This window comes from Oryza glaberrima, chromosome 11 (genome assembly GCF_000147395.1).
Source record: "Oryza glaberrima chromosome 11, OglaRS2, whole genome shotgun sequence".
NCBI lineage: Eukaryota > Viridiplantae > Streptophyta > Magnoliopsida > Poales > Poaceae > Oryza > Oryza glaberrima.
This window is the reverse complement of record NC_068336.1, coordinates 19,322,820-19,347,284: the sequence shown is the minus strand read 5'-3', so window position 1 is coordinate 19,347,284 and position 24,465 is coordinate 19,322,820. Positions and strand designations below refer to the sequence as shown.

General features: G+C 40.8%; 2 protein-coding genes across 2 annotated transcripts; both read left to right on the top strand.

Annotated features, from left to right (window-relative positions):
• The first annotated feature begins 3,910 nt into the window (after positions 1 to 3,910).
• Positions 3,911 to 14,716, top strand: LOC127755765 (disease resistance protein PIK6-NP-like). Its single transcript, XM_052281421.1, has 3 exons — positions 3,911 to 4,746; positions 12,214 to 14,122; positions 14,624 to 14,716. Exons 1-3 carry the CDS (start codon positions 3,911 to 3,913, stop codon positions 14,714 to 14,716), a joined length of 2,838 nt encoding a protein of 945 aa, XP_052137381.1.
• Positions 14,717 to 18,883: 4,167 nt separating this feature from the next.
• On the top strand, positions 18,884 to 19,486 carry LOC127755039 (50S ribosomal protein 6, chloroplastic). The gene has a single exon (XM_052280672.1). It carries the CDS (start codon positions 18,952 to 18,954, stop codon positions 19,345 to 19,347), a length of 396 nt encoding a protein of 131 aa, XP_052136632.1. The 5' UTR covers positions 18,884 to 18,951; the 3' UTR covers positions 19,348 to 19,486.
• The last annotated feature ends 4,979 nt before the right edge of the window (positions 19,487 to 24,465 follow it).

Sequence of the window (24,465 nt, the reverse complement as noted above, 5' to 3'; positions counted from 1 at the left end):
TCACCATAGAAAAAGAACCATCGCCCTTGTCCTTTGTTTCAATCCGTTTGGCATATTTTACAAGTGATAATAATTGTTGGAGTTCCAAGAGATGTTCTTCTTTAGGACTGACATATATGTGAACGGTGATTTTTGCCTTCACGAACTCTATAGACAGCAAGTACGTATACTCCCTTCACGATTTTGGCATGGCATTTTGAACATTAATCTTATTCAAAAGTTCACTATGAATATATAAAAATATAAGTAATGCATGTACCGTTGATGATAAAATGAGTCACACCAAATAAATTATACTTGCAAAGTATTTTTTTAATGAGTAAACTGTATGGTTAGTCCCTAAACTTAGTCATTCGAATCATGTAGGTCCCATACTTTAATACTTGCTAAAGAAGTTTGTCATTCCAGTTCTAAACATCCATGACCCCTTCAGAATCCTACGGACGTTGACGTGGTATCACCACTAACTCTACACCGAGTCGTGCGAAAGAAGATGAGAAAATAAAAAGAATAAAAGAGAAGGAAAAAGAAAAGAAAGTGGAGAAAAAATGGCTAAAGAAATTTTGTGAGGGTGTTGGTGTAGACATGGGGCGATCAATGCATGTTCACTTTGTTACTATTTTTAATCCTATCAAATTTTAATAAAGTAACGAACTAAGCATAGTCTTATCATTATCAATCTACTAAAAGTTGATAACTCTAGAAGTTTTCTGTGACAATAACACGCTCCAACACAAACCTAATTAGCCAACGCTATCAAAATTTCGCAACACCAAAATTTGTTAAATTTTGATAAAGTTGAAAATGGCAAGAGAGTAAAGCAAGAGAGTGAACAAACTCTTAATGACTGACCATGCATTTTGAGAATATGATTTTTTTTAATTAAATTGAAGCCTCTGTACCGCCGATGGTGGACGGACGTCACGCCAGTGGCCATGTCCGTCTGACTTAAAGTCAGAGAAGCTCGGTTCGGGATGGACATGGTAGTGCGCTCGAGGTCGTGTTGGTCCAGCGTCTCATGTAGTCATGTCCGCTAAAGATGGCCAGCGGCGAGATGGTCCGTAGCTTCCGACCTTTTCACTGACGTGACGTAGTTGGAGAGATCGAAAGATCGAGCTAAGGTGTTTGCATCGCATTGCAGATGAAGAACAGTGATAGGAACAGGGAAATAAACATAGGCCGTGTTTAGTTTTAAATTTTTTCTACAAATTTTCAACTTTTCCATCACATCAAAACTTTTCTACACATATAAACTTTTAATTTTTCCATCACATCGTTCCAATTTCAACCAAAACTTTTAATTTTAATGTAAAATAAACACACCCATCCTGAAGTTTGCAAGCTCGGTTTCTTGTTTTTCAGTTGGGATGTCCAACTTCACGTGAAAGAACCCAAAAAAGAAAAGAAAAGCCAGGCGCGTTGATGAGGATCGTAATAGCCATCGACAGGTTAGAATTACTAGTAAATTAAACCTCAGATTTCGAGCAGAGCTGGCTGGTCTGTCTGAACTATGAAGACTTGACTGGATGGAGTCTTATTTTGTATTGCGTCAGACAGCAAATGTAGCAAGAACTGAACTCACATTCATCATTCATGCATGTGACGCGCCAATACATAATTTTTTTTTCGAATAAGAGCCAATACATAAAATTTGATATTATTGGTTCTGTCCATCGAGGAAAAAAAAAAAGTACTATTGGTGTATAGTGGCCTTTCATTTGCCGATGGGGGCGCCGCGCTTTCACGCAAGCATATGGCAGGTAAGTACTGGCCTAGTGCCACACTGCCACTTATCTTAATTACCCCCATAATAAAGGGTAACGGTAGCCAGTTTAAGAGCAATCCCAGTAGAAAAGTAATAAAGGGGGTGTGATCTTCCTGATGCGTGGAGATTATCGGCGGAGAGGAGTGAGATCTTAAGTGGTTAATTAACTGTTCGATTCATTGATCGACATGATGCATTGGGAACTGTAATCTACATATGACATGGCATGGATAGACGTACACTACTATATATATATGGTCTTGCATTAGGGATGCCCTAAATTAGGAGTATCACAATTAACTTCGCTCACATGGATATATGCAAATAACCAATAAGAAGATCATCGGGTTCTAGGATCTTCTTAATTAGTAGTCTCTCCGTTTTTGGTTATGGGATGTTTTGACTTTGGTTAAAGTCAAACTGCTTCAAGTTTGATTAAGTTTATAGACAAATATAATAATATTTATATTACCAAATTAGTTTTATTAAGTTAATATTTAAATATATTTTTATAATAAATTTATCTTGGGTCAAAAATATTACTACTTTTTTCTATAAACATGATCAAACTTGAGTAGTTTAACTTTGACTAAAGTCAAAACATCTTATAACTTAAAACGGAGGGGGTACTTACGGCTACGCTGCCAATGATTTCTATACAAATTTGAGCATCTCCAACAGACTACCAATAATACTATCCCTTTAAGTTATTTTAGGGGAGCCAATATATACTTTAGCAGACTACTCCCTCCATACCATAATATAAGACGTCCACGTGTTGTAAGATTCAACCAAAAAATATTTGATCAATATTTAGTATAGCATGAATTAATTTTTATTTGTTAAAAATTATATCTTTTGATTGATATTTGAATTTACTTTTCATGTGGTTATAATTTTGTTACTACAAATCTTATTGTAGATGAAAATTTTTAAGACAAACTAGCTAAATACCTGTGGTTAGCTACGATAAAAATGAATTACTATGTGCTAACATTGTTTGGAACAAGTTAATTACAAGGTTTTTGGAGCAATTTTAAGGACTGCCCATGTACTTTGAGAATACGGTTTTAAAAGTTGAAGCCTCTGTACCACCGGCGTCGACCACGTGGTCCTCCATCACTGTCCAAGCACGACGTCCCCTTAGCGGAGTCCTCCAGCGCGTGTCCAAGGGCGGCAAGTTCGCCATCAACCTCACCTCGATGCAGCCCCAGAGTCGAGATGGCACGCCGGGGTGCAGCCCGCGAGGAAGCGGCGACTTCAGCCAGTGGCTGCTCGCTAGCTACAACTGTTACGGCATCCTCCCTAGACGGAAGGACGGGGTAGAGAGAGAAGATGGGAGAGCTGGCATATGGGTCTAAGGGCATTTCAGAACTTTCAAACGATTTCTCTCTCCTCTTAAAACAAAAATTATTATTCTAATGGGTGCGGGTGTTCATCAGCAAATATCCAACTTAGTATCTTCTCCAAAACGTACTTCGTGTGATTTCTTGTAGCAAAATTTACCTATGTATAAACCCACAGATCCATACATCTCAGATAAAAAAAAATCAATAGAAGGAGAGACGGGCGAGATCTTTTTAGAAACAACATGGGATGAACCGGAATGATAGCGGATCAAAGGGGCTGTTTAGATTGATGCCATTTCCAACCATACCATTATTTGGCAAAGATATCAAAGATGTGTCTACATTTAGTTTTATGTCAAACTTTAGTAAGTACACAAGATATCCTATCAAAATTTTGGTAATAATACTAAAATTTGATAAGATTTATTTTGACTCCAATATAAACATCCCCAGATACACTGCTTTGTCCTTCGTTCGGTTGCCGCAGTGTATAAATCGAACCAAACACACTGCAGTCAAAAATATAATAGCGCCTTTTGACTTGATCAGATCACGGAAAATGTGGATCCATCCATCCAGTCTGTCAAATATTGCTTTTGTGTTGTCGAGGTTTTGACTAAACTATTCTAATTACACTCTCTGGTGATCGATCCAACCAAATGTAATGCCGTCTCCATCACTATAAAGGACGACGGCAACGGCACCTTCCTCTCACGCAGCATATTGCCATCCACTGACCACTGTGTTCCTATACACATAGCTCATACACAGAAACCACCACCAAGAGTGATCCACAATGGCCGGCATTGCGACCAGCGCGATCGGCACCGTGCTGCCGAAGCTGGCTGAGGTGCTCAAGGAGGAGTACCAGCTGCAGAAGACCGTCAAGGGAGAGATCATGTTCCTGTCGGCTGAGCTGGAGCGAATGCAAGCTGCCCTCCAGGAGGTCTCAGATTCAGAGGCTGCCGCCATTATTGATGGCGACGCACAAAGCAAGCTCGTCAAGCTCTGGGCGAGGGACGTCAGGGAGCTCTCCTACGACATCGAGGACACCATCGACAGGTTCATGGTGCGGGTCGATAAGCCTCGCAGCTTCAGGGGCTTCATTGACAGAAGCCTCAACCTGCTGACCAATTTCAAGATTCGCCACAAGATCGGTGGCAAAATTAGGGACATCAAGGCCCATCTCAAGGAGGTGAGCGAGCGGCGTGATAGGTACAATCTTGATGTTGCTAGAGTAGCCAAGCCTGTCGGCCAAACTGTCGATAGCCTTCGCCTGCAATCAGCTCTGTACGGAAATGTTTCTGACCTTGTTGGCACCGAGAAGAAGACCGAGGATCTAATCATGATGATGAATGCTGATGAGGGGTCCAAGCAAAACTTGAAGGTTGTCTCCATTTTTGGTTTTGGAGGATTGGGCAAGACGACTCTTGCCAATCTAGTGTATCAGAACCTGAAAGAAAACTTCACATATTGGGCTTTTGTTTCAGTATCTCTTAATCCTAACTTAGTGGGGATATTCAAAAACATGCTCCGTCAGCTCGATGGCGAGAAGTACAAGAATATTAATGGAGAAACATGGGAAGAAGTGGAGCTTATCGAGGAACTGAGAAAATTCCTTCAAGATAAGAGGTGCGTGGCTCTTCCTTCACGAACAATTTAATTGATACATGCACGCACTAGTTGGTATAGAGACTGAAAGCTACTCAAACACTAATAAAAACTATTTCCGCGGTGGTATCCCATTTATTGTACTTAGTCACCACCGTACGTTTGCACGTCAAACATTGTTGGTACTACAAATATTAAAATTTCAACTATATAAACTTTTGTTTGAATTTTATATTCAATTTTTATTTTCTAAAGTGCTAGACAAACCAATTTATTTATTTGATAGATAAAAAAAATCAAAATAGATTGTTTGAAAATATAAAAACAGAACTAACAATAAAAAACTCTTAAACCCATCCTAGGTATAGAAGTCTCAGTTTATTATTCCAAATAATTTAATTTAGTAATTGATACGTATCGCAAAAGACTTTGAATGATTGATTATTGTTTTTTTTTACAGTTTAGTATATCCTAAATTCTTCATGAACAAATATTTAAATATACTTGATCTGGACATTGAATATAGATTTTCCATGATTTAATAACTCTGAAATTCATCACTAATAGATGTTGAGTTGTACTTGGTGTGGAGTTTCACTTGTAGCTTTTTCCCTGATTTAGTAAATAATCACTACCCATTTGTAAAACTATATGTATACATAAAAATATATTTAACAATGAATCAAATAATAGGAAAAAATTAATAATTATTATTAATAAGACGAACGATCAAATATGTTTGAAAAATTTAACGGCGTCAAATATTTAGGGACGGAGGGAGAATATGATTTCCTTCCCTACCCCTAGCCCACCGAGCATCCACCGTCTTCTCCCTTCTGTTCTCTTTTTCTTCGGCATATTTTTTTCGTGGTTTTTCTTCGCCTTATCCCCTCGCCGCTTCTCCTCTCCCTCCTCGCGCTCCTCACCCACCGCCGCCTCCTACTCTCTCCCCCCTCCGTCGCTCGCCTCTCTCTCCCTCTCTGATCCATCGCTACTCTCTCCCTCTCTATCCCGGCGGCCGTCGCCGTTCCTCCCGCTCTCTCGCCCGTCGCCGGTCGCCATCCACCTCACCGGCAGCCGGATCCACTCTCCCACATCCTTTCTCTCCCGCCACCTCTCTCTTGTCGGAGCCTGTCGTCGCCGTTGCCTTTCTCTCTCTCTCTCGTCGCCATGCCGCCGATGAGGGGGGTGGGGGACGGAGCACCGGGTCTCCCCAATGCATAGCCCCGATCGAGTGGCTCAGGAAAAGTGAACTGAGGAGCCAGAGGCACCCGTCTTCCTCGTGGGGGTCGCGCCCCCCTCCAGGGGCACGGCGCGCGGACGGGTGGCGGACGCCTTGAGCGGGGAACGACCCAGGGGTATGCATTGAACATACCCTAACGGTTCTTCTTTACCTTGACAGAACATGACTACATATATAGATGGCCATAAGGCTCGACCGGCATGGCCTGGCCCAGGCACGGTTAGGGACGGCCCACCAGCGACCAGGCCGTGCCCGGCCTGGTCGGCACTTCGTGCTGGGCCGTGCCGACCCATGGGCTGCACCTCTGGCCCAAGCACGACCCACCCGCAGTCGGGCCGTGCCGTGCCGGTCCGAAGGCACGGGTGGCCCATCGTGCCTTTTTTAAAATAAGTCTATTTTCCCTCCTTCCTCTTTGGGCTGTGACACACACACACACACACACACATATATATATATATAAGAGGTAAGACTATTCTACACCTGAGGTATAGAATAACTCTCTCGCTCCCCCTCCCTCCTCCCGATCTCTCTCTTTCTTTTTTCCTTTTTTTCTGTTTTTTTTCTTCCTGAAACATTTTCTCTTTTCTAGAAAAATAAAAAATTAATTGCTAAATTCAAGACTTGAACCCATGACCTCATAGTTCAAAGCACATTCTTTTAACCAATTCATCTAATGATTCTATTTGTTTCAAGAATTTTTTGAGAAAGTAATATGATTATCAATTCTAATATCTTTCACTACCGAAACTCATAACATGTTACTATGCTCCAGTAGTAATATTGTTGTAAAAGTACAGTAACATGTGACGTTACTGTAGAACACATAGGACATTACTGCACTTTTAGTAGTAATGTCGTAGTAAAATTGTAGTAGACCAGGAATCGAAACAAAAATATATGGGTTAAAGCCTCACATGCTAACCATATACTTGTTACTGCACAAAAGTAGAAGTGTTACTACATAATAGGTGCATGTTACCACTTTCAAGTAGTTATGTTACTGCACGATAATCGTAGTTTTACTATGTCAGTTTTACGAGATGAAGATCGAATAGGTGGGCTATAGGTAAAGTCTGTAGGTGGCTTTGAGTGAGGTCTGATTGATGTAGAAGTGTTTTGAACAATTTTTTACATTTGGTAAAACTATGTTACTGCATGTATATACCCATGTTACTGTAAATTACATATTCTGTTACTGCATATGGGGTGTTAAAGTTCAAAATGCCAATATTTGAAAAGCAATATCTCACAAGATATGTATTATTTTTTAAAACCATTTTCACAGTGATGCTATAGTGTTACTGCATGTGGAGGATAGAACTTCAAAATGCATCTACATACTCCCCTCCTCAAGAAACTGTTCTTCCTCCCTCTTCTTAAGAAAACCGGTCTTCTCTCTCTAATATAGTTTTACTGCATGCATGTATATGACGTTACTGCACTTTTGACAGTAAATTAGTAATTGAAACAAAAAATATATGGATTCAAAGTCTCATATGCTAACTATATACTCGTTACTGCACAAAAGTAAAAGTGTTACTGCACGGCATATACACGTTACCACCTGACAGTTACACATTACTACATGTTTATACGGTAACAATATCCAAGAATTATAGTAAAACACTTTTGTTACTGTAGAACGTACAGAACGTTACTGCATATTTGGCAGTAACATCATGGTGAAATTGTAGTAAACCAGAAATAAAAAAATATGGATTAAAACACACGAGTAAACCGAACCAATTCCCCATATTCTTGTAGTAATGTTATCAAGTAATTGCAGTAACACACTATGTTAATATGAAACTTATAATCGTTACTACATCTTGTAGAAACGACATGATGTAATTGCAGTAACACAAAACATGAACTCGTAACACTTTTGATATACTATTACTGCTTGTGGAGAGTTAAATTTTTAAAAACAAATCTTTGAAGAGCAATATCTCTCGTATCATGTACTATTTTTAAAAACCGTTTGCACCATGATGTTCGAAAAAAAGTGCTTATCAAAAGTAGATCCATCATGACTATATTATGACTGAATTTCAATTCTGTTACTGCAAGTAAAACACTATGTTACTGCACGATGAACAAGACGTTACTACGTCGTTTCGGGACGAGAGCTAAGAAGAGAGGGGGTGGTGGGGGAAGTCACTGCGGGTTTGACCGAGATTTGACCGACGTGGGGGACCTTTGACTAGCCTTTGATTGAGGTGGGAGGTGGGTTTTGGGCCCTTAGAAGAAGAGGAGGTGGGTTAGAGGGAAGGGGGTATAGATAGCTATTCTATACTCCGGGTGTAGAATAGTTTATATATATATATATATATATATATATATATATATATATATATATATATATATATATATATATATATATATATATATATATATATATTTTACATCCCTAATCTTTGGACCGTGACATATACTATGCTTATTTTTACTCCCTATTCTTTGTGTGCTGGCCTTGGCCTGCCGGCCCAACGTGCTGGTGGGAAAGCCCAGGCACGGCCCGACGGTCAAGCCGAGCTGACACGGGCCCGACCCCCGTCGGGCTGTGCCGTGCTGGAGCCAGGCCAAAATGCCGTGCCGTGGGTCGGACCGTCGGGCCTCGTGCCTTATGGCCATCAATAACTACATCCGTGCTGGAGCCAGGCTAAAATGCCATGCCGTGGGTCGGACCGTCGGGCCTCGTGCCTTATGGCCATCAATAACTACGTATGTACGTGGGCGAGCTTGTTGACATAGGTCTAGTTATGATTGCAAACAATTCTTGCTTGTTTAATAGCTGGACATAGCTAAAGAAAGAAGTATCAGATTGATGCTAGTTTTCGATCCTGGCATAGTTGAAAGACAGTGCAAACCAAACTATTAGCCATGATAAATAATTAATGTATTATAGAGACCCGTCCCAATGTATTATAATAATCTATAGCCATGATCTATTATGTAAATATACTACTATTTTCTAAGGAATCATTTTATATTTCGCACAGGTCCCCAAATTTTAGGGACAGCGCTAAAACCAAATACCATAAAAAGAATTCATGTAAGCTAAACTTCGTGTATAATACTCATCCATTCCAAAATATAAACAACTACTTTTTCACCGGTTATTTTATAATATAAGATGGGCATGCATGCAATTAACTAGCATCTCCTCTTCACTAAATTATTATTATTTAAATCCTCACATCGTATTTATTAGAGTGATAAAAAAGGATGTGATAATAATTATTTTTTAGTTTTTAGGTTAAGAGTGGTTGTGCCTTATATTTTGAAATGAATGGAGTATCATGATATGTTTAAGAAGCACGCCATATGTTAAAAATTAAGGCCACAAGAGGAATGGAGCAACCAGTAAGATTGTGCTATAGATATACTAAGGCACTAATTACCATGAACATGTCGTAAGAAATCGTAAACCCAATCTGTGCACTCAAGCTCCTTACTCACCCAGTCAACTCTAACTAGGATGTTTAGAACCAGGCGCGTACCCACATACATCTTACCGTGGTTATAGGACTTTGGGTAAATTATTAAATTCTACATAATTTATATTAGGGTGATTAGTATATTAGTGAATAATTAGAAAACTAGTTTGTTGGATCTCTGATAATTTTTTTCTGGGTTTGTCACTGTTTAGAACAAATGAAAATAATCGAAGTTCTATCTGGTTTTTGCGTTCATGCGTTCAGGGTGCTATTTAAGCGTAGATCATAGTAGGCAACATGATAAAAGTTAATTAATAGCTCGGTTTCAAAAGAGATTAAATAATAAATCACAAAAACTATATATGCAGCCTTATATATCGCACACGTGTAAATTTCATATGAAAAATCACGTGACTTATGATTTGTGATGCACGACTGTGTATAGATGCCAAGTAAACTGTGACATACTATCTCCATTTTTTTTAATAGATGACGTCGTTGGTTTTTTGTCACATGTTTCACCATTCGTCTTATAAAAAAATTATGTAATTATAATTTATTTTGTTGTGAGTTGTTTCAAAAATGCTCGGTGCTGGTCGCCCTGGGGGAGGGAGCCGAAATCGGACGCTCCCTCCCTCCAAAGACGCGTGCTCCTCCCCACCCATGTGTCCCCTGTCCTCACCTGCCACTTGTCCACACACAACTCCATTGCAACAAATCACCCACATATTTTGGAAACCTTCTATTAAGGGAATTCGTTTCTTTTTTTGTTCTACCAAAAATGTTTCACCTAGTGTACTCACAATGTTTCACTATGTGTAGATCTAATATTGCAGTGAATTGAAATATTCTTTTTAAACAAATCACCCACATATTTTGGGAACCCTCTATTAAGAGAATTCTCTTTATTTTTTGTTCCACCAAAAATGTTTAACCTAGTGTACTCACAATGTTTCATTATGTATAGATCTAATGTTGCAGTGAACTAAAATATTCTTTCGCTATTTGCTGAAAAATTGTTTTTATATAAGGTGAAACAACACCTGACGTAAACGAATGAAATATTTTCGATCTTCTTAGTGAAACAATTCCGATATACTTGGTGGAACATCGTGCAACATTTAAAAATAATTCAATAATAAGCTAAAACAATTTCGTCGGAATATATCCATGTGTAGTCTTGTTTTGAAGATTTAATTTCAACGAATTTAATGGTGCAATCGGATCATGATTTGGATAAATAATTTAAGAGAAAAATTAGTTTAAAGTAGGTTTGCACGTATGCGTGGCGACAACGTCAGCGTCCGATTTTTGCAGATTTGTATCAGGCGACCGATCCGTAGTCCCCTCCGAGTTAGTTTATCACTTAAAATATTTTAATCATAATTTATATCTTATATACACATTTGCAGAAAATTTTGGTCAAACATGTGTTCAAAAGTTAACTGCGTCATTTATTAAAAAACTTTTTAGATTTGCATTAAAAAATTTAAATATGGAAATTTATTATCAGGAGCGGTTTTGTAAAATCCACGTGTACGAATAATTGATTTTGTAGCCATTGTGCTACTATAGGCGGTTGGCTAAAACACGTAGACATGTATAAATTAGTAACCAACTTATAAAAATAGTTTTATGTCCATTACCTAAAATTTTATTATTGGTGCGCACATATACACACTATTTGACCGTATAACCTGATCTTGCCTAAAGATAGAACACCTCTAAAACTTTATAAGAAATGCATCCGCTGCATTAGCTTGCTCTAAGAGCATCTCCAACAGCCTCTTCATCCCACTCTCTAAGCCAAATTTTAGCCATTTTACCAAAAAAAACGTGCTCCAACAGCCTCTCCATCCGGCTGGCCAAAACCCTCCCTCCATTAGCTAAATTTGGCCACTCTATTTGGGCTAGCCAATGATCGGCCCCACAGAGCCAACCTCCTCCATCCCCACACGGCGATGGTGACGGAGAGGCACGCGAGGAGCACCAGCACGAGGACGAGCACGGCGACCGCTGACCTCCGCTCGCCGCCGCACCAAGCCAGTTGTCGGCCTCCACGTGGCGCCGCCCGCCGCCTCCGCTCGCCGCGGCTGCCGGCCTCCGCGCTGCCGCCGGTATCCGCGCGGCGCCGCCTGTCGCCTCCGCTCGCCGTGGCCGCCGGCCTCTGCGGGACGCCGCTCGCCGCCTCCGCGCGGCGAGGCTCAGCGCCGCCGCCGCCGCTCACTGTTCTCCGCCGGGCGGCGGTATCTGTGCGGCGCTGCCCGCTGCCTCGGCTCGGTGCCGCCGCCGCCGCTCGCTGTTCTCCACGCGGCCGCCGGTATCCGCGCGGCGCCGCCCGCCGCCTCCGCTCGCCGCCTCCACCGTCCGCCGTCGACGCATCGGAGGAGATGGTGTGGGAGGATGCATCCAGTAGGAGGAGGGAAAATGGGTTGGAAGAAGAGGAAGAAGAGTAGTAGAGACTGACATATGAGTCCTATTTGTAATAGACTTGTAATAGAGAGGGTGAATGGAGAGGCTGTTGAAGTGAACAAGTAGTTTGAATAGCCAAATCAGATGGAGAGTTAGCTATATGGGTATTTGGAGAGTTCGATTTGGAGAGGCTGTTGGAGCTGCTCTAATGCAGAGTGGAATAGTAGGGCACTAGATCCTCTAGCAACCGTCCGATCTAAAATAGATGGTCGAGTAAAACAGCTCTGTTGCTTGTAGTATTCTGGCGTTGTTTGTTGAATTTTTACTGTTATTGCAGAGGAGCCATGTCCAGAGCTCAACTAATGTACGATCGTGTTTGTTATTCCCTTATAGTTACTTCATTGTTATTGATGATATATGGAAAGGTTCTGTATGGCAGACAATCCAAAAGGCATTGATTGATAATCAATGTGGAAGCAGAATAATTACAACAACTCGAGTTAGAGACGTCGCCAAACAAATTGGCGGTGCTTATCAACTTGAGCCTCTTTCACTTGATGACTCAAGAAAGCTATTCAACCAAATTATATTTCACTCAAAAGACAAATGTCCACCTTATCATTTGTCTGAAGTATCTCAAAAAATTTTGAAGAAATGCGGCGGTATACCATTAGCTATCATTACGATAGCAAGTGTTCTGGCTAGTAAAAAAGGTAATGAATATGTGCACTGGAACAGGGTGTACCATTCCATGGGTTCTGGGCTTGAGGATAATCCTGATTTGAGCAACATGAGAAGAATATTATCAGTTAGTTACTATGACCTGCCTCCTCATCTGAAGACCTGTTTATTGTATTTAAGTTCCTATCCAGAGGATTATCTAATTGATAGAAAAACCTTGATATGGCAATGGGTAGGCGAAGGTTTCGTGGATACAAAACAGGACAGCAGTTTGTATGAAGTTGGAGGGGATTACTTTGATGAGCTCATGAACAAGGGTATGATCCAACCAGCTGGTGATATTGTTAACAATTACCCAGTGTACTGTCAAATACATGATATGGTTCTAGATCTCATCACTTTCCTGTCAAATGAGGAGCACTTTCTAACAAGATTAGATGGACACCAGTCATTGTCCCTCCCAAAGAAGATTCGCCGACTGTCCCTCCAGACAGACAAGAAAGAGGATGTCAAGCCGCTGGCTTCCATTAGCTTGCGCTATCTGAGGTCACTGACTGTGTCTGGGCAAGGTTTCAGTCTACTGCCAACTCTACCAAGCTTATGCCCATTCTTACGTGTACTGGATTTGAGTGATTGTGACAAGGTGGAAAAACAGCATTGTAAGGATATCTGCAATTTATTTCACCTGAGGTATTTGCGGCTATCTCAGACAGATATAACTGAGCTCCCAAAAGAGATTTCAAATCTGCAGTTTTTACAGGCACTGGACATATCTGATACTAGAATCAAAGAGCTTCCACCAACCTTTATTCAACTAAAACACCTATTGTACCTGCATGTTCTCCATTTCATGACATTACCGGATGGTTTCGGGAGTCTAAACCAGCTACAGGAAATTCGAAGTACTATCACAATAAATTCCCCAACCATGTTTGATGATCTAGCTAGTCTTTCTAAGCTGAGGTGCTTAAATTTTGAACTCAATGATGAATGGGATGACAGATATTGGGAAGCTTTTAATCAGTGCCTATCCAAGCTAGTAAGCCTTGAACTCCTAGAAGTAAGTGGAAGATTAATAGGTCCCTCATGTTGGAATTTATCACCTGGGCCTCAAATGCCTAAATTCATTAGCAAGTGGACCTTGGTTGGTGTTCCAATATGGATGTACTCTCTCTCCTCCCTCTCCTCCCTGTATATCACATTATCTACACTTAGAGAAAGGGACCTGCAAGTTCTTGGGACCATATCATCACTCAATGATCTCAAGATACGTGTGGAATACGGAGCCGTGGAATACAGAAGAAAAAGGTTGGTTATTGACGAAGATTATCCTTTCCTGTCTCTGACTCAGTTCAGTGTCGAGAGCAGCATCATGGACGTGAGATTTGAACAAGGAGCCATGAAGAAGCTCAGAATTCTGAATTTTCACTTTGGAGCAACTGATACAGTGAATAGATTTGGAGATTTCGACTTTGGTTTGGAGAACCTCCATTCGCTTGAGCACATTGATGTTTGCATCCGGTACTCAATTTCGTACCCATGGGAGGCGGATCATGCAGAGATGGCAATTCAGAGATCGATCCACATGAACCCCAACAAACCCACAATGAAGCTGGAGAAGGTATAACTATCTGAGCAATTTTACGGTTCTTGAGGAGGTAGCATGAGGTACCAAAAATTTAGTGTAAAATTTAGTACCTCATAGTACCTAGGTACCAAGAGATACAAAATTTACAATAGAAAAAGTGGTACCTCATGGAACCTCCTCACGGACTGTAAAACTACTCATAACTATCTATGTTAGTCTACACTTAATTTCAAGCAAATTATAATTGACTGCCTTAGAATAATAAGTAGCCAGCTTGCTTGCTCTCTCTTTCTTTTCCTTATATACATATATACATATATATACATATATACATATATACATATATATACATATATACATATATACATATATATATATATATATATATTGTGTACTTAATGTTCTAACCAAAATAGAGCAAAAATCGTCATTGCTTATGATTTAGGGGGGAAATGTTGTTTGTGAAGGATCAACTTCTGTATTTTTAATAGAAATTTTGTAGATTTAAAGTATCTAACACAGTGATACTTTTAGGTGAAGATAAAACCACTGGAAGATACATCGGACATGGACCAATCTGGAATGGACGAAATGGACTTGGACGAATATTTTCGCAATATCCGCTAGTAATCATATAATTATGAGCAAGGGGCAGAAGACGAGGGGGGCCGAAGGACCTCCTTTCATTTTCTATGGTACAAAAGCACCAATAATCCCTGCGCAGGTGTTATGCCCATGCATGGTTTCTCCTGCTCATCTTGTGGCGAAGGCAATGGATGGTGAGCAGGAGAAGCATGCATCGGCAAAACACGCCCGCACAGGCAATTTTGTTATGGTCGCTCTACAAATGTGGATTTTTTTTATCTGACACTGTGAATGTGCTTATAGCATATTGTCCTTAACAAATGTGTTTTTATTGCAAATGTTAGCCATGGAAACATTATTTGAATTAGTCACATCATGTACCCCATGATCTAGGGGCTAAGATGTGCAGAAAATGTTGTCAGTTACAAGTGGCAATTGTTTGAGTTCCAAAAGGCGTTCTATGTTAGGACTGGTATGGGGCAGTGATTTTTGCTTCCATGACCTCTACAGACAGCAAATTTCTCCATCCCTTTTATAAGGTGTATTTCGATTTCTAAAATGATATTAACTTGTAACATACACAAACTCTAGGCCTTAAAAATTTCTTGTCAAAATAGTTGGAAGATAACTTTTTTATTTTTTGCGAGCTTAAAATTTTTATTTTTAAAACTAGGTGAGGTCAAATGAACTTTTGCACATAGGGAATTTGGGGGCTAATTAAAACTTTTTCCTTTCTAGCCCAAAATATTTTTTTTCAAACAAAGTGTAAGCATGAATATACATATAGATTATGGTTACTTTTGAGTTCTTGTGTGCATGTTGGGTATGAAACTAAGCTTAACAATATCACCTCAGGTCAAGAAGAATTCAAATATGAACAATACAAATATTAGATGCAATTCGATAATGGAAACACTTATATAAAATAAGGCCTTGTGAATTATTAAAAATAATTCATGCAAGATAAAATCATGAAAAAATTCATGCAAGTGCCAATCAAAATATCTAGATCACTGTAATTTTGTTAAAATTTAATAACTATATTTGATACCTCAAATAATTCAGTCAAAGCAGTCAACAATAAGGTTAAAATTAAACCTAAATCGGGAAAAGACTAAACTTCTTCCAAAAGTGCAATTAATTGAAAGAGAGTGTATGTAGAAAATAATTTTTAGGTGAAATCAAAGAAGATAGAAACTAGGTATCTTCATCTACCTCCAAAAAAATCCACTCTAAATTATCCTGCCGACAAGTAAAATAATTAAATTACTAACGCGGGGGGGGGGGGGGGGATAGTTTAGAAAATCGTTGGAAAATCAGTTTCACTCATACTAGCTTAATAAGTCGCGCATTCGCATCACTATAACCTCCCACTTTATAAAATAATATGTTTATATGTTGCTTATTGTGTATACGCCCTTCACGTTGATAATATCTATCGTTTTGGACAATGATACGGTCTCCGAAAAACAACTTTGGCTAATATTTTTTTTATTGTAATATATATAAAATATATTGATATCAACATAGATTATGGTTAGGTTTGAGTTCTTGTGTGCATGTTGAGATTTTACTAAAGTACATGTCGTAAGAAATCATAAACCAACCTACGTTTAGAACAAATGAAAATCATCGAAGTTCTATCTGGTTGTTTTTGCGTTCAAGGTGCTATTTAAGCATAAATCATAGTAGGCAACATGATATGATTAATTAATAGCCCGATTTCAAAAGAGATTAAACAATACATCATGAAAACTGTCCCAATCCGAAATGTTATTGATATCAATTCTCCAAGCATGTTTCATGATCTAGCTTGTCTTTCTAAGCTCAGGTGCTTAACAATCTACCTCAATGATGAGTGGGATGACTGGTATAGGAAAGCTTTCAACCAGTGCCTGTCCAAGCTAGTAAGCCTTCAACTCCTAGAGGTAGACGAAGGCTCACTAAATTATTCCTCATCTTGGATTTTATCGTATGGGCCTCAGCTTCTTAATTTCAACTAGGAAGGTGGCCCACGCGCATGCACGGGCACTTATATTATTGAAAGGTAAGATTTTTATTGTTTGTTCAAAAATTTTGTCTTATAGATTAAAGTTAGGATACTGTTATTTTGTAATAATTTAAGGGTTCTATTTTTCTTAAGGTATCTTAAAAATTCATTCACAAACTATTGAGTAGGAGATGGATTAAGTACTTACGACTTTTGAATCATGTTTTTTCTCGAGTAAATAATAAAATATTGCTTGTAGTATGGTGACAAATGAAAAATGCGAGAGCAAGATACTCAAAATTCTTGTGATTAAATCATCTGATGAAGGTGCATGATATAATAAGAAAGGGAGGGAAGCGTATACATGGAGAAAAAGAATAAAGGGAAAAATGAAAATGTGGAGGGGAAGCGTAGAACCACGTACGTAGGTCCGTACCGAAGGTGGAGAGGTGGGACCTCGTAGTATTTAGTTTGCTCTAAGATCAATTTAATATAATGGTTTATAATATTGGACCCACCGATTTAAGTGAAAATCAAGTAATATATACTTTGCTTTTTTTCTTAGAATTCCTAATATTTTCTCTAATTTATTCGAGCACCATGTGGCAGCTTGAGGGCATTTTAATAAATTTTAATGGACTTACCACATGTGATTAGAATATTAACCATGTAATATATGTAATATATATGTATGGGATATATGTTAATATACGTTCCAGCTTCATCCATGTTTATATACATGTAGAGAGAAATTAAATATGTTACTAGCAAGCCATTAGAAGATTAATTAAAAGCAATTATTTTTGGCACCTATTTACAATTGTTCATAGTAGCTCTTACATATTTATCGTACAACTGCATTGATCACCAATTTACTGATCACCATGACTCGAATGAAAAAAAAATATGTACTACTTAGGGTTTAGGACAACTGAAATTGATGAATTATCTGATTTATGTAATAGCTATTTGAGATTATAAACGAATGAATTAACTTCTAAAATGTTAAAATGTTGTTTTAAGATAGCACCATTTAGGAACTTGAAAAACGTGGAGCGTGCAAACGAAAATCCAAAAGATGGAATCAGGAAAAAAATATATGGCGTTAAACTCCCTTATAACACTATTGTCCTAGCAAGAGTTCTATTGATATTTATTAATATTGTGCTCACATTTATAACATAATGATTTCTTTCAACTGTACGAACAAATAATTCAAAATCCAAAAATGATATAACATAATATATTATAATTATTATGTAATGACTCTTGGTTTCAGTTTAAATAGAGGTAAGTGTTAGAAAAACTCAACCTACGGTGCTTAATTTTTCTCTCGCTGCATCACACCTTTAACTTTCTTTTCATGTTATTAACAAAATTAATCATCTCCATATATGATTTGATATGTGGCAAAGTGGTAGCGCTGCAGTGGTCGTGATCACCTTAGATGCCTTATACACGACACTTTGTCACACGTGCGAAAGGCAAAGGTGCAAACGTACATTGTGCAGCAGGCCAAAAAGAGAATTTCGATCACTTTGTTTGTTAACAATAGATCCGATGATTTAAATAATGGGTCCATCGGTTCTAGTGTAAATGTAAATTAGTTAATATAGATTTTAAATTGTTAATTTAATGGTACACAATATACTGGTGTAGAATTTATTTTAAAACAATGCATTATTTGAGAATAATAATCCAAAGTAATAAAAAATAGATCCGATGATTGAAATAATGGGTCCATTTGTTTAAATGCACGTATAAATTAGTTAATATAGATATTAAATTGTTTATTATGATAGGTACATAATATAATTGTGTAAGCTTTATTTTAAGAGATAATATATAAAATGTCATTGATAAGCGACTAAGTCCCAGAAATGCCATCGACAAGTGTGAGTTCCAAAAAATGCCATCGTACAAACGATTTTGTCCAAAAATGCCATTGCCGTTAGGGTTCCATCCATTCCGCGCCGTTAAGTTCTGTAAGGAAAAATATCCGCATACCATGGGGGCCTCAGCGGATAACAGTTGCTCATAAACCAAAAGTAAGTGTTCTGCACAACCCCTTCAAAAGGGATGAACAGTGTATTCAACCTTACTAGAAGAGAAATTGACGGTCGGATCTCACTCCGTTCCGGACGAACGGCTCAGATCCAACCCCACCTCTCTCCGCAACGCCTCACTAGCCACTACACTACACAAGGAAAGAAAAAACACAAAAACCCAATCCGAATCCGTCTTATCCCCAACTCCACTCCTCTCTCCCGCTCCAAGAAGCTGAGCCATGTCGCCGGTGACCGCGCTGCTCGCGGGCGCCGCCGCGCCGCTGCCGCCGCTGCGGGCGATGGTGGCGTCACGGAGGCCGTCCCGCGTCACGCCCGCGGGGTACTCGCCGGCCGGCGGAGGGTGCGCGCTGGCGGTGGAGTGCTCGTCGCGGCCGCAGAAGAAGGCGACCAAGCACCACATGAAGACGCGCCCCAAGAAGTCGCAGCCGTGGGACAGGAAGCGCCGCCCCACGCAGTACCCGCCGCTGCCGCCCCTCCCGCCGGACTGGACGCTCGTCGCCGCCGGCGCCACCGTCGACGCGGCGGCGGAGAGCGCCGAGGAGGTGGAGCCGGAGCCGGAGCCGGTAGCCGCTCCGGTCGTCGAGGTGGTGGCGGCGCCGTCCGCCGCCGACTGACGCCACCGGTCGTGTCTCTCCCCTTTGGTTTCTTTTACACGAATTGTGGATTTCCTACTGTTGAAATCTTGGATGATACTACTGTTAAATGGTTTCCTGTTAAATTTCTGAGAAAAAAAATGGTTTAGTTTTATATTCAGAGATTGGATTACACTTCTTAGTTTCTAGTTCTGTGCAATTCAGTTCAGTGAGCTCGATTTCTGATTAGGATTTACTATGCTTTGGTGCCGCCAATGAAGCTCTAGAATGTTTAGTTACTTACTTCATAATTCATAGCCGATTCATAGATTTCATTTCACAAAGCAATGCAGTGGTGCAATGGATGTGGCTGCTACATGAACTTGGTAAAGAAAAATAATCCCTGAACTTTTTGTTGATATGGGGCCTGTTTGGATCTTAAGGGCTATTTAATAGCCCTTCAAAATCTTGTTATTTAGGAGTATTAAACGTAGATTACTGACAAAATCCATTCCATAACCCCTAGCCTAGGGATGGTAATTTTACCCACAGGTCCGGATATCCGCGGATACCCGGCCCGATGGGCGTGGGCATGGGTGTAATATTTTGCCCGTGAGCATGCCCGTCCGAGACCCGAGAACATAGCAGACGTCAGCCGGGTATTGTTTTTTGCCTGCGGATAACCCATGCTCGACCCGAACATATGTATTTGCTAATTTTGGCCCATCTCTTATTCCTCATACCCTTTTCTTTTGGCCCATTTGACCCACTCACCAGGGACATATATATACTCTCACCAAACCCTAATCTAATCCCCACCCCTTTCTCCTACCCCAATCTCCACGACGGTTGGCGGCGGCTGCGCGGCTGGCAGCGGTGGCGGCGCGGGCTAGCGGCTGGCGGCGGCGGCAGCGCACAGGAGCAGGCGGCGTCGCACTGTGCACGGCTCAGGCGGTGGCGCACAGTGGCGTTGGCGGCGACGCACGACGGCGGTGGTGGCGCACGGCGCAGGCAGGCCCGATGGGTACCCATCAAGCATGCTCGTGCCCGACGAGCATGGGCACGGGCATAGGATTTTGCCCGATAGACCTTGCGGGCATGGGTTGGGCACGGGCACATGGGTCTCGGGTCGGGCATGGAATCGCTCTAGCTGTGCCCAACCCGACCCATTGCCATCCCTGCCCTAGCCTATTTTGCGAGACGAATCTAACGAGGTATATTAATCCATGATTAGCAAATCATGGATTAATATACCTCGTTAGATCGTCCCGCAAAATAGCCTAGGGGTTATGGAATGGGTTCTGTCAGTAATCTACGTTTAATACTCCTAAATAGCAAGATTCCGGAGGGATATTTAATAGCCCGAAGGATCCAAACAGGCCCATGGATGACCCTGAATGCCGCACAAATTCATCAGCTCATGATGGAGAGACTGGGGGTACAGTTTTGCAAGAACAGAGTAATCTCAGGAGTTTATGAACGTGTGGAGAGATATCTCTTGGAACTGGCCCTGATCAGTTGGTTTCTGCAACTGAAATGCAAACACCAGTTGGAATTTATGAATGTGATGCCAACTTGCAATGAGATCGGAGCGATCTCGAACATGATGGCGGATACATGTTTGTTGGGAGCTGAATTTCCTGCAAAGTTTGAAAGTTTTTCTTCTGGCTGGTCATTGGAATGATTGTTGAAATGGCTTCGAATTGGTCGAAAAGGAGCCTAAAGAGCCCCTGAATTTGGCTGCTGGGATTGGGAGTAGCACATTTTTCGTATAATTTATGGGACAGATTAGTAGATTACTTGAATGGACTGAGTTGATGGATCAGGTAAGTAGGTCATATATGCTTCACTTAAAATGGGAGATTAGTTGATGAAGACACCACTGATTTAGTCATGGAAATTTTGTTTTCCTCCCTTCAAGGACAGTTTCTGTTTGTATGAATTTTAGTCCCCTTGTTAGCTGGTTCAGTGTAACGGAAGACGTGCTAATCCAGAATCTTTGGGGATATCAGTATGTTAAAATTATCCTTTCTGTGAAGCGTTGGTACACAGCAAATGGGCAGCATGCTGGCTGTGTTTGTGATGTAAACCGTTTCCTCTCATCACGTAAAACGGAACAACGAATTAGCATATATATTAATATGATCTTTTAGAACAACTTTTTTCTTATTATTATTTTTTTAAAATATCATTTAGCACTTTAGAAAACGTGTGCACAACAATCAAAAGGTGGAAGTTATTAAACGCGAGAAAAAAACACTAGCGTTTCTTGCAGTTGCTGCAGATTTCTGTGGACCTCTCACATCGTCAAGAGAGGGAGCTGGTGTGTTCTTTTCCGTGATTGGACATATTATTAACAATTATTTATAAGGATGAATTAAATATTATATATTATAAACCTAAGAAATTAGTTTTGAATAGGAAGTCTAAGGCTGTGTTCGGTAGGGAGAGTTGCTCCAAACATGTAAAACAAGATGGTTTATTAGCACATGATTAATTAAGTATTACCTATTTTTTTAAACAAATGGATTAATATGATTTTGAAAGCAACTTTCGTATAGTTTTTTTTTAAAAAAACGCACCGTTTAGCAGTTTGGAAGCTCGTATATGAGGAGGAGCTCCAGGGGGAAGCTGCCGGTAGCGACACCGGAGGCGGCAAGGTGTTCCATGGACAGCTGCACTGTGTTGAAGCTCACCACGTGGCCGCCATTCCGCTAGCGCTCACTCCGGCATCAGCGACCAAGCCCGTCATCCTGCCCCGCGCATATAGATGGCCGTATGGCCTGAGGCCCGATGGCCTAGCCCAAGGCCTGGTGATTTGGCCCAGCCCAGGCATAGCACGGCCCAACTCGGGACGTGCCTGGGCTGCTACCTCGACGCGTTGGGCCGGCATGGTTCGAGACGAAGTTCAGGGATGCGAAACAGATTTACTTTCAAGAGAAAATCCCCTATGTACCCTTGAGAATTCGTCTAATCCCATATGTACCCCTGAATTTTGTCTCATCCCTTATATACCTCCGAGTTTTCATTTTGATCTCCTCATACCCATTACATTAGTTGACCGTGAGTTGACCATTAAATGTTTTTAAAATTGAGTATATTACGCCTCTCTTATACTTATGTGCTAATTTAATGATAAAAACACAATTCTTATATGAAAAAAAGATCTATTTGTAAATAAACAAAGGTGATATAATTATTTGACAACAAATTTTAAAAACAAATAAATAAATTTTAAATTAACTTTTATGATATTCGTACATTGTTTCATCAAAATTTGAACCCAACAAATAAATAATTTTGGTTCACAATTTCTAGCTAAAACTCTCATATGGATTTTGTCTAAACAAAATAAATTTGTTAAACTGTTTAAATTTTCTTTTCAATAAATAATTATGTCCTATTTGATTTTATCACGAGTTATAATTTTTCACGTTGTGACTTATGAAGTAGAGTAGATAGCATGTAACTGTAAGAATAATAAATGGGCGATATGGTCATTTTAGAAAAATTTAATAGTCAACCCATGGTCAACTAACGGAATAGGGATAGGGGAGATCAAAATGGAAACTCAAGGGCATATAGGGGATGAGGCAAAATTCAGGGGCATAGAAGAGAATGCGAAACTTTTTCAGGGGTATGTAGGGAATTTTCTCTATTTTCAACCATATGTAAGGCATGGCACAAAGAATAGGGGAAAAATAGACGTATTATGGCACAACCCAAAGAGTAGGAACGTAAAATAGACTTATTTTAGCTATATATATGTCACAACCCAAATAGGAGGGAGGGAAATAGACTTATTTCGAAGAAGGCGCGATGGGCTGCCCGTGCCTTCGGGCCGGCACGACACGGCCTGATTGCTGGTGGGCCGTGCCTGGGCCTAAGATGTAGCCAGTGGACAGGCACAAAACAGTCTAAAGTGCCGACCGTGCCATGTTGGCCCGATCGCCTCGGGCCGTGCCTAGCCCATGCCTGGGGCGAGCCATGTCGGGCGGGCCTTATGGCCATCTATACCCGCACTTGGCGTTCCACACAGCAGATTTGGCCAGCCTAACAAAGGGGCTTAGAGCGTACCTGGCCGTGCTTGTCGGTTTGGTAGCTGAGGAGGAGGTCGAGGTGATAGCGCACCTGGGCTCACACATGGCGGACAACGTAGCTCTCGTCGTGCGGAGCACGCACGGGGCAAGCAGCTTCCTGTACCCCATAGTCGATGACAAGTTAAGGCTGGCCAAGAAGATGACAAATTAAGATATAGTAATAGTTAGCAACATTTTGGGGTTCTATTGAAGGGGGATCTGTAGAGGTATTGAAGAGGGAGTCGGAGGAGTAATTCCCCTCAACCAATTGGGAAGGAGGTTGGCTAAAGGAGGCGAATCGGATGAGGCGTCGTGCTAGGGTTTTTTACTTGGGAGAGAGGAGGCAACGGGTGGAGGTTGAAGATATCCTTACGAGTGGGCCCACATGCGATCAAGAGGATACTGACAGAAAACGTGACGGCAACACAATCTCAATGATCATGTGCTAATAAGTTACTTCGTTTTATGTGCGTCAAATACTAGGAATAAGATTGACCCACCGAGGAGACCAGATCACAAGAGAGGACAGACTAACCATCGCATGGTCGAACATGGTCAAAAGCTTGCTTGCTTCCTCGTACATGACACGATGGAACTAGTCACACTAGCCCACTAGCTACTACTACTCCGAAGTGGATTTCTGAATTCTCTCGCGTGTTAGTCCAAGGTCAAAGCGACCAAGCTACTATACTGTGGGCATGTGGCTACTTACATAAACAACTCGACCGAGATCGATCATCCAACAAGCACAACACCAATAATCACCTCTAGCTACGATCTGCATTCTCCGCAACTCGATCGAATTAGTTTGTTGTTGATTGACCTAATCGAGTAGCTAGCTAGTCTCGTCGATCGACAATAATGGCGACTGCTCGTCGATCCACAATGGCGGCAGTCGATATCCTCACGGTGCTGTGCAACGACCATCGTCCATCGGCCACGGCCTGTTCGGGCAGCGCCACGACAGCAACGGTGTCCTCGTGGTGGTGGCGACGCTCATCACCCACCACGCTGTCCTACCAGGAAGACACCAACGTGCCCGGCGGCTACTGGCAGGAAACCGAGGAGCGGAGGGCGGCCA

Bases quoted from the DNA above. Each gene is read 5' to 3' on its own strand.
- LOC127755765 (XM_052281421.1), top strand. From the start codon at position 3,911: ATGGCCGGCATTGCGACCAGCGCGATCGGCACCGTGCTGCCGAAGCTG. The intron at 4,747-12,213 runs GTGCGTGGCTCT...ATTCCCTTATAG, and splicing joins AAATTCCTTCAAGATAAGAG to TTACTTCATTGTTATTGATG. The intron at 14,123-14,623 runs GTATAACTATCT...TGATACTTTTAG, and splicing joins CCACAATGAAGCTGGAGAAG to GTGAAGATAAAACCACTGGA.
- LOC127755039 (XM_052280672.1), top strand. From the start codon at position 18,952: ATGTCGCCGGTGACCGCGCTGCTCGCGGGCGCCGCCGCGCCGCTGCCG.